At 40.4% G+C, this 11,228-nt stretch overlaps 2 protein-coding genes across 2 annotated transcripts in view; both read left to right on the top strand.

Moving 5' to 3' along the window:
- The window catches only part of kcnh5b (potassium voltage-gated channel, subfamily H (eag-related), member 5b), a 1,142,829-nt gene that overhangs the window by 495,038 nt on the left and 636,563 nt on the right, over positions 1-11,228 (top strand). The gene's annotated exons all lie outside the window — the stretch shown is intronic.
- Positions 2,201-4,637, top strand: LOC123978931 (E3 ubiquitin-protein ligase TRIM39-like). The gene has a single exon (XM_046062587.1). The coding sequence runs from the start codon at positions 2,679-2,681 to the stop codon at positions 3,714-3,716; it is 1,038 nt and encodes a 345-aa protein (XP_045918543.1). The 5' UTR covers positions 2,201-2,678; the 3' UTR covers positions 3,717-4,637.

The following is an 11,228-nucleotide window of genomic DNA, read 5'->3' as shown; positions in this document are numbered from 1 at the left end:
GCCTCAGCGACCGCGGGGCCTGTGCCACGAGGGGAGCGCATCCGACCATCCTCTAGGAAGAGAGCCGCTCGAGACCTCAGCACCCTCAGGGGCAGGGCTTCGCAATGGTCGCAGGCAGCCCCCTCGAGAGCCGCCTGAGCATGCAACATCCCCAGGCATGAGACGCACATCCCATGGGTATCACCTTCTGTGATGAAACGCTCACAAGGGAAGACACACTGTCGGAATCGCTTTGACATGATCTTCTGCTGTTTCGTCTCGATGTCAGGTAGGAAAATGGAGCTTCCAAACATAGCCAGAGTGCCTGCTGAATAGAAAGAAGCTAATGTGTCTTATGTGCCGGCGTGCTTATATACCCCCTCCGGTTACGCCGTCACACACTACCGTTCTAGTAACACCAATAGGATTGGAGTAGTTTCATTCATAGTTCAGCCCTGCCAAGCCCAGGGGCGTTCCCATAGTGTCGTCACCGACGCAGTTCGAGTTCCCTCGAAGGGGAACCCCCCATCTCTGGCTTGAAAAGGGAACTGCCTGCCTCTCCCCAATTTCATTTATTATAACCCCTGAAAATGCCTCGTCTTAAAAAATGGAGGACAAACCGCGCAGCAGTTAAAACTCCTTACTAGGTGTGGTGTTGATGACGTGTTGAGAAGAAACCCGCTTGACACTGTTCTTGATCATAAAAGTTCATTAAATCAAGGAGTTCAGCATCAATTACAAGCTCTGCAGCTGCTTGGAGAGTGACCCAGCCCGATGGCCACTCTGTCTTTCTGTATATCAAACATAGCTTATATAGGATATGTTTAGGTATCTGTTCGGTACCATAGAAGGGTTTGAGTCTGTAAAATAAAAGGTCAAACCCATAGAAGGGTACAGTACTATTCTGAGGTAACAAAACAAGGGGTCAGAGGTCAAATTCTATAGAAGGGTTCAGTCCCTACATAACCACCAATCACTGCTCTACGTAGAAGGTCACTGACCCTCTGTCTTGCTGCTACAGTGCTATTTTGAACTGTTAGGAGTCAAATGCATAAATATTACATACTACATAGGTAAAAAACACAGCTTTCTCCGTCGTCCCTTGAGATAATGTTTTGGCAGCTCTCAGAGCTCTTTTCCGGTTATTCTCTGGAACACTTCCGGGATTGTTTTCCTTATCTGTGATATTTTCCTGCCAGCTGTTTCTCATTTCCTTTTATAACAAAACAGTTTTCACTTGTGGCCAGTCTCCTGTCCCATTCCTCAAGGAATGTTTTTGCACAGAAATCATAAATTCATTATAATGTATAAAGCTTATTAAATTTTAAATGTACACTGACTTTTAACTGGCTTAATCCCAACAATACAAACTGCGGTGTTCCACTGACTACTGTGTCTGCGTCTCAACTTGTATTATACACAATCACTCACAGAATAGGGATAAGAAATGGCTGATACATGCAAACTGTTTCGAATTGATTGCTCACAAACAAAAGGGGATTGTCAACATTTCATGCAAAGCTAAGGTGGGTGCGTCATCTGCATCATGCAGGTACTTGTTTTTATTTCATTACTGTAACTCCCCTGGACTACCTGTAAGGTGGACCCATGTTATCACTTGTTAGGGTGCAAGTGAAAACAAAAACAACAGCTCCATAAAGTTCAAGTGGGACATATGAGGAAGTAGGGCTTATTTAAATGTGCTTCATGAGTTGCCTATCAATTTGACAATTGTTGGAACCAGTATGTATATAAGTTATCTCATATTTACTCTCGCCAATGCAATCTGAAAAACAATATATATCAAGACGTGTACTAATGCAAGTGTGTAAGTCTGTTTGCAGAAATGTACTGACAGGAAGTCTACAGCGGATGGTGTGACTGAAGGAAATGAAACACGGAGCGGACAACAACAACAAAATAACTGGAACCAAGTCCTGGCCCTGAGAGGCGACTGAGCTTAATGTACATAGTTCCTGGAACAGTACTGTACAATAATATATGTGACGCTGATCACGTTTCATGTTGCTGCTGCACCCCCTTTCCCTTTAGAGCAGCAACATGCATGTAACTAGGGAACGCCCTGAATATAATAAAAAAAGAGGAAACGGAAGAGTAAAGAGTATGTAACTGTGTACATCTCTGTCCGTTCTCCTCGCGAGTAAAAAGGCACTAACTCTCTTGTCTTTCTTCCTTGTCTGATATATTATAGGTGTCTGAACCTGACAACGATCATAGTGTGTAATGAGAGAGGAATGTCTGGAAACCAGGATACAATCTTGCTCAATCCTGTTTGAAACACAAACAAACACATGTTGGATGATTTAGGTTCAGGCGAAACTGAAAGCTTCTCATAACTGCGGAAGGACAGCGAACAATAGACAGACAGAGAAAACCGGAATACTGCAACTTCAACCAGCTGCTGACTCCAGGAGATTTAAGACTGGATATTTTGAGACGTTTCTAAAGGAGGGAACTAAACTGCCTGTCACAAGGTTTCTTCTATTTTTCCTTGAGACTTCTTATAAATTTTTTCTCATCACCATCAAGGACTTGGGCTGTGTCAGGAACTGTTGCTGACGTGCCACTGTACAGCACTGTGGGACACTGTACGTGAAACTGGGTTGTGAACAGACATTTGACTTGGGAGTGGAAGCTGTTTGAGCTACCTGACTGCTGTTTAGTGTAACTTAGAAATCATGGCTTGTCGGTTAGAGGAGAATCTCTCCTGTCCTGTCTGTCATGACATCTATAAACAGCCTGTCATCCTGTCGTGCAGCCACAGTTTCTGTAAAGCCTGTTGGCAGCGTTGTTGGACAGACAGAGGAAAGGAGTGCCCAGTCTGCAGGACAATATCTGTATTATATGATCCACCTCTAAACTTGGCACTGAAGAACATGTGTGAAGATTTTCTACTGGACAGAACTGAGAGACGTTCAACAGGGTCTGCAGATCTCTGCAGTCAACATGCAGAGAAACTCAAACTCTTCTGTCTGGATCATCAGCAGCCAGTTTGTCTCATCTGTTCGCATTCAAATTTACACACCAGCCACATCTTCAGACCCATCGATGAAGCAGCTCTGGATTACAAAAAGATACTTCAGGAACTCCTGAAACCTTCAAAGGAGAAACTGGAGCTCTTCAATGACATTAAAGGAAACTTTAATCAAACAGCTAAAGACATTGAACTCCAGGCTCAAGACACAGAGAGGCAGATTAATGACGTGTTCTTGATGCTCCAGAAGTTTCTCCAAGAGGAGAAGGAGGCCAGGATGGCTGCACTGAGGAAGGAGAAGGAGCAGAAGGTTCAGATGATGAAGAGGAGGAGTGAAGCTCTGAGCAGAGAGATAGCACCTCTTTCAGACACAGTCAGAGCCACAGAGGAGGTGCTGAGAGCTAAAGATCTCTCATTCCTGCAGAGATACAAGACTGCAGCTGAAAGAGTCCAGATTCCCCTGCCAGATGATCCACAGCCGACCCCAAGAGCTCTGATAGACATGAGCGAACACCTGAACAACCTGTCGCTCAAAATCTTGGACAGTGTGAAGGAGAAAGCAACTTCCACTCTGAACCCCCCGCAGAGAAAATTATCTGATATTGAAGTCCTCTGCCCAACCCGATCAAGCCCCTGCCTGATGTTCCCATCCATCTCGAAGTTTTGCAATGGATATGTCAAACCCCAAATGGAATTCAACCTTTCATTTGATGAAGATAATGACGATGATCTATACGGCTAGATGATCCTATTGTCTATGCAAATTGCGAATCCAATCAAGATCACAATTAGTCCAGGGAGAGAGTTTTTTGTACGCTGTAATGATGTGGATGCAGCTACATTTGTTTTACTTTATTACTGAATTCATCCTCATCCACACCATGTAAAATTGTTGTATTTCTGTATATCATTTTATCATTTTATGATATACCATTTGTGCTTTGCATGTAGCATAAAGGGAAGTACAAACTTCATCTCATTTACATAACCCTGTGCTGTAAAATGACAAATAAATACCTTGTACCTTTGCTAGTATAGAGAATGGGGTCTGTAAAAGAAGATCTTAACTAAAGCAGCTTATAAGTGCTGCAACCCCTGAAAACCCTGCAGTCTGTCTGCCATTTTATTGATTATTGATTTTTTATTGATTATTGATTTTACCTTAGTAGGTAAAAAACGCAGCTTTATCAGTCATCCCTTATAAGATAATGTTTTGGCAACTCTCAGAGCTCTTTTCCTGTTACAAAAAAATACACTGAAGAAAAAGAAATATATGCATGAAACTAATATTACCTTTATATTTTTAAATCTTTTTAAAGTTTTGACTCATATTTTTCTAACTTTGTTTATTCTGTTTTGCTGAAGTGTCTTTAATTAAACAAGGATATAAGATAATTAGTGTTTCTTTCCAAAGGACTTTTATATTCATTCTTCTCTGTTAGTATTGCGACCAAGTGTCACATTGCACAGATTGGTGAATTGATTACTGAAAAGTGGAGATTTTATAATCAGACTTCATATCTTTGGTGACGAGGAAACTAAATCTTTACTACTGCTGTGAACTAACTGTACACTGCTGTATTTTAGATTTGCTTATTATTATGCTTACTGGGATTATATATACACAGGGTGACAAAATAATAAAAACACCTGATACCTAAAACAATAAAGAATAAAGTGATTTACTTAAATGTATGCGTTTGTTTCTTTATGATGGAAATTCTTTGACTGTTGTTTCATGGTCATCCTTGTCATGAGGCAAGGCTGCATGTTTAGCACACAAGAGTAAGGTACTGAACTCATATATAGGCAATATTGTGCATAAAAAGTGTTGGGTGTCATGGAAAGAATCAGATATTCCAAACAGAACATTTCATAATGTTTGAGACTTCAGAAAAATAGGACTACAGCAGCTTGAGTGCTGCAAGGAAAGAAAAGAAAATAGAATTCACCAAATATAATACAATGAAGGTAATGAAGTAAAAAAAATAAACTGAGAAAGGTGCAGTGTGGAAAAAACAGACAAGCATGTAAAGTATCTTGTGTTGTTAAGTTTGGTTAATTGAGATATGTAGATTCCAAGATATTATTTATCTTGACTCTTACTTCATATTTTAGTATAATTTTAGTTGAAAAGCTCATTTGATTTGATCTTCCTCAATTTTAAATTCTTTGTTTCTCTTTGTAGATATAATCTGCAGTATGAACTGATAACATTTATATTGGGGATCGACCAATATGTTTTTTTCCCCCAGGCCGATAATGATTATTAGTAACCAATAAGACCGATGACCGGTATGTGGAACCGACATACATATGCTGTGAAAAAAAATTATCTTGGTGTCAAAATTTAGAATAACACAAACTCAAACACAAAACTTTGTTAAAAATAACAAGATTAAAGTTAATTGTCACGTTTAATCTTTATAAATAGTAAATTCAATGAATTAGAGATCCAGTCCGTGGCAGTCTTCCTCCTCCTCCTGGGAGCTGGTTTCTCTCAACAAGCAGCTGAGTTTGCAAGGAGTTGCTCAATTTTAAGGTACGTAGCATCTCAGCTATAAAGGCTACAGACATTAGCTGAGCTAGCAAATGTGCTTGTTTAAAACCAAAACACAGCTGCGGTGGATGAGACAGAGCAGACTAAATATCGCTTGGTGAACGTTCCTGCTTGTTGTACTGATGCAGTAACAGCCTTTTACTAGTACTGCTGGCTTTGTTGCACTTACTTACAGTAAGTTCTGTAGTTGTGTAATCTACACTGATACAAACTACACTCAAACAAACAATGTTGACTGTCAACATTTCATGCATAGCGCAGGTGGGTGCTTGTTATATTATTCCTCTAACTCCCCTGGCCTGTCTGCTGGGTGAACCCCCTTCATCACCCAGTGAAACCAAAAAAGACAACATTACTGACCACCAGTACAGCAGAAACAAATTAACCAACACTAAAGATTTTAGGCAAAATACAGACAACAGCTCCATAATGTTCACGTGGAACATACGTGGAAGTAGAGTTTATTTAAATGAGGTGTATGAGTTTCTTATCAATGTGAAGCTCGCAGTGTGTAATTAGAGAGCAATGTGTGGAATGTGGAATTGCCAGAAGCATGTGACACAAACCTGGAATACAACTGCTCTGTCCTGTTAGAAACACAAAGGGACATGTTGTGTGATTTAAGTTCAAAACAAAACTGAAAGCTTCTCATAACTGCAGGAGGACAGCTACCAGAGCGAACAGCAGACAGACGGGGAATAAAGGAATACTCCAACTTCAACCAGCTGCTGACTACAGGAGATTTAGAACAAGACTGGATATGTTGAGACGTTTCTAGAGGAGGGAACTGAGCTGCTACATTTCCTCATCGCCAACAAGAACTTAGGCTGTGTCGGGAACTATTGTGCATCTGTAAGGCACGTTGAGACACTGTACGTGAAACTGTGCTGTAAGCAGACATTTGACTTGAGAGTGGAAGAGTGACTGACTCAAGCTGTTTGAGCTGCCTGCTGCTGTTTAGTGTAACTTAAAGATCATGGCTTGTCGGTCAGAGAATCTCTCCTGTCCTGTCTGCCATGACATCTATAAACAGCCCGTCATCCTGTCATGCAGCCACAGTTTCTGTAAAGCCTGTTGGCAGCGTTGGTGCAGAGAGAAAGGAACTCGTGAGTGCCCAGTCTGCAGGACAATATCTGTATTATATGATCCACCTCTAAACTTGGCACTGAAGAACATGTGTGAAGATTTTCTACTGGACAGAACTGAGAGACGTTCAACAGGGTCTGCAGATCTCTGCAGTCAACATGCAGAGAGACTCAAACTCTTCTGTCTGGATGATCTGCAGCCAGTTTGTCTCATGTGTTTGCTTTCGCATTCACACACCAGCCACAGGTTCAGACCCATCGATGAAGCAGCTCTGGATTACAAAAAGGTTCTTCAGGATCTCCTGAAACATCTAGAGAAGAAACTGGAGCTCTTCAATGACATTATAGGAAACTTTGATCAAACAGCTAAAGACATTGAACTCCAGGCTCAAGACACAGAGAGGCAGATTAATAACGTGTTCTTGATGCTCCAGAAGTTTCTCCAAGAGGAGAAGGAGGCCAGGATGGCTGCACTGAGGGAGGAGAAGGAGCAGAAGGTTCAGATGATGATGAAGAAGAAGAGTGAGGTTCTGAGTAAAGATATAGCACCTCTTTCAGACACAGTCAGAGCCACAGAGGAGGTGCTGAGAGCTGAAGATCTCTCATTCCTGCAGAGATACAAGACTGCAGCTGAAAGAGTCCAGATTCCCCTGCCGAAGGTACCAGAGCCGATCCCAAGAGCTCTGATTGACATGAGCAAACACCTGAACAACCTGTCGCTCAAAATCTTGGACAGTGTGAAGGAGAAGACCTCCACAACAACAAAAATCTCTGAAGAAGTCAAGGGTATGTGTTTCTTGATGTTGTTGTGTAGTGCTTTCTTTTCGTATTTGACGTTTCTCAGTCCTGAACTTGCTGTAGTGTTATTTGTGTTTGTTTTTATCGGTGTGAATGAACTTCACTAATTTACCCGCTCTGCCCTCGTGTCTGCAATGGGACCAAGACCCCTTCACAATCACAGACGGGAACAGAAGAAGAACAAAGGGATCAGAACCATCTATCTGCTTCAAAAGACCCCTTCAGTTGGACACTAAACTGTCACGCAGCAAACAGCAGCTCTTGAAATTTCACGTGGGATTATGACAATATATGACAGAAATACACTTTTAAAAGGAAGTGCAGGGACGATCACTACTCAGGGAAAACGGACCAAACGTCACCCCAGGTGGAGTGATCGTAAGACCCTGTGTTGTAAAATGACAAATATTATATCTACCATGTACCTTAGCATAAAGCATGGCGTCTGAAAAAGAAGATCTGGACTAAAGCAGTTTTCAAATACTGCAAAAAAGAAAACAGCACAGGCTAAAAAAAATTTAATGAATGAAACTTATATAAACTGTATATGTTTTAAAAGATGTCCTGAATATAAGACATTTAAATACTGAGTCATATCAGTCTAACTTGGTTTATTCACTTCTGTTAAAGTGTATTTATCAGGGATTTAAGATAATTAGTGTTTCTTTCCAAAGGATTTTTTATAGTCAATGTGACCAGATGTCACATTCCACAGATTGGTGGATTTATTTTTTAAAAGTGGAGATTTTAGATTTAGACTTGATATTTTTTGTGATGAGGGAACTAAATCTTTACTACTGTTGTGAACTAACTGTACACCGCTGTGTTAGATATGTATTATTATTATTATGCTTACTGGGATTATATATACACAGGGTGACAAGGTAGAAAAAAAATAATAAAAACACCTGATAATACAATCAATAAAGAATAAAGTGATTTACTTAAATTTATGTGCACGTTTCTTTATGATAGAAATTCACTGACTGTTTCATTGTCATCATCATCATGAGGCAAAGTGTGTAAGGTACTGAACTCATACCGTTTAGACAATATCAGTGTTTCCCGTACATTATTCCACAATACCAACAGCACATATTGATTTTAGATTTTCAGTCCAACACAACGCTGTCAATGTCGGAGACCCACCTTAAAAAGAATTATTAGCAAGCATGTAAGGAGCCCAGCTGATAAGGAGAGCTATTTTATTGTTAGAATACAGCTGGGTAGTCGAGGTTAGCACGCCGTACATAGCGCCCCCGCGCCCCTCCGTGCGCCACAGTTACGCTGTCATTATGTGGGAAACACTGAATATTGTACGCAAGAAGTGTTGGTTTTCATTGAAAGAATGATATTTTTATTAATTAGCGAGGAAAACTGTATTTCTGTTAAAAAAGAGAAACTCTGAGTAGCAGAATGGTTTTGTGTTTTAATGACCGATGCGTTTTTAAAAGTTTAGACAGTGGAGCTCTATGGCTTATATACACACATTATACTTGTTAGTAGATGTATTCATAGTTTGTCGAGTCTTCACATGAGTTTCACGTCACATGATTTGTTGCCAAGAAGAAAAGTTTTGAATATCATTCTATATAATATCACATGAGGTCAAAATTTGTCCTGAACACTCCCTTCAGCCCCAGCTGCACTTTGACTTTGTGCTAATTAGCAAATGTTAGCATGCTTACACTAAATTAAGATGGTAAACATTATAATTGCTTAACATCAGCCCATTAGCATGCTGGCATGCGGACTGTAGGTCAAAGCACCGATGTGCCTAAGCTCAGCTGCTGGCATGACTCCAAGAATTCAGAAGGAAGTCACAAAGTCCTCAAAGTGATTCTCACAAAATAAAAATGCTAAAACATAAAGAAACCCCTTAAGTCTCCATCTTCATTCAAAGACATAATATTCCCATACTTTAGAACCAGATGGGGTCATATAGACTGTTGCATAGGTGGTAAATCAAACATGTGGTCGGATGACAACAATCGTTTATCTCCTCGACTCGTCCGTCTGTCTGCATGGAGACAAAACCTTTCCCTTCTTTTTGTTGTCTCACCACTTTGTTTTCTCACACTTTCTCTCTCTCTCCACTGTTATTCTCTGTCTCTCTCTCTCAGACATGCAGGCTGTCACAGCATGGCACTGCGCACACACACTGTCGATGTGTCTCCTCCCCTTCATCTCAGCTGTAGCTTTAAATCCTATTAAGCACCACCAGACGCAGCGAACAGACAAAATGTTTTATTCATATCCTCTTTTCTCTGAAAACAATGTGCATCCAGCTCATCCAGTTCAGCCTGTCTGCAGGTTTCAGCATGAATTTCATACCAACATAAAGACATAACAGAGAGAGGGAGCACAAAATAATACTACAAAGAGAAATTTTGAATTAAAACAAATTAAATTAAAAAGGCTGCAGCTTCAAATCAGGAATAAACTAATGAATATAATGTGGCGCGAATACACAATAAAAAATAAGCACTTGTAAATTCTTCAGTTACTATAATTTTGTTAAATAAAGTATAATGATTATTTACCAAACATATATAAATAATTAATACCTTTTAGTTAAACATTTTCCAAATAAATGGCCCCTGGTAAACTGGAACCAGGACACTTTTCTATTTACATATTAAAAGTTGGAGTTGTTCACTATAGTTACTCTAAAGTTAGAATATAAATCAAATTTAAAAAACCTGATTATAGTCAGTATGTGTTTGCAGTCTGGCCAGCAGAGCAAATCAAAGATCTAATATTTACTAAAAGAAAAGAACAAGTAAAGTATCGGTAGTCTCTGATTTAAAGGTGAAACTATCAATAACCTATAAAAGAGCTGTGTAAATGTCACAGTTCAATGACAACACAAGAAAAGTGCTGGCTGTTTTCTTTCAGCAAAGTTTTAGCTGTATGAGATCTCTATCACACACACACACACACACACACAGAGTGACCCTGTAACCAGCAGAGTGTTGCAGTGCGGGGGGGTGACTCAGGCTCTGTATTGATCAGCATTAGCAGCAGAGGCAGCGGGCGAAGCAGAGAAACGATGTCAGTAGAGCAGCGGAACAAAAACCAGTCAGTGATAAACTCAACCTGCCTGAACAGGATTAATGACCTTAACCCAGTTCAGCCCGGTTCAGCTGAGGACGGGCGGTGAGGCTGTAACTATTGTGGTTTGATAGAGTGAAGCATGAACACGCTGTCGACGATGGAGACAATAAAGATCAAGAAGGCCATTCACATCCAGCGCCAGAGTTTCAATCCCCCAAGATATGACTACCCACTATCATGTGACTTACAGTGGGTACGGAAAGTATTCAGACCCCTTTAAATTTTTCACTCTTTCTTTCATTGCAGCCATTTTCCAAAAATCAAAAAAGTTCATTTTATTTCTCAGTAATGTACACTCAGCACCCCATCTTGACAGAAAAAAACAGAAATGTAGAAATTTTTGCAATTTTATTAAAAAAGAAAAACTGAAATATCACATGGTCATAAGTATTCAGACCCTTTGCCCAGTATTTAGTAGAAGCACCCTTTTGATCTAATACAGCCATGAGTCGTTTTGGGAAAGATGCAACAAGTTTTTCACATCTGGATTTGGGTATCCTCTGCCATTCCTCCTTGCAGATCCTCTCCAGTTCTGTCAGGTTGGATGGTAAACGTTGGTGGACAGCCATTTTCAGGTCTCTCCAGAGATGCTCAATTGGGTTTAAGTCAGGGCTCTGGCTGGGCCATTCAAGAACAGCCACGGAGTTGTTGTGAAGCCACTCCTTCGTTATTTTAGCGGTGCGCTTAGGGTCAT

Source organism: Micropterus dolomieu, linkage group LG11, assembly GCF_021292245.1.
Source record: "Micropterus dolomieu isolate WLL.071019.BEF.003 ecotype Adirondacks linkage group LG11, ASM2129224v1, whole genome shotgun sequence".
Classification (NCBI taxonomy): Eukaryota; Metazoa; Chordata; class Actinopteri; order Centrarchiformes; family Centrarchidae; genus Micropterus; species Micropterus dolomieu.
The sequence above is the reverse complement of the archived record's forward strand: the minus strand, read 5'-3'. Positions and strand labels throughout refer to the sequence as shown.

What these genes read in the sequence shown, in the direction of transcription:
- LOC123978931 (XM_046062587.1), top strand. Translation starts at nt 2,679, where the DNA reads ATGGCTTGTCGGTTAGAGGAGAATCTCTCCTGTCCTGTCTGTCATGAC.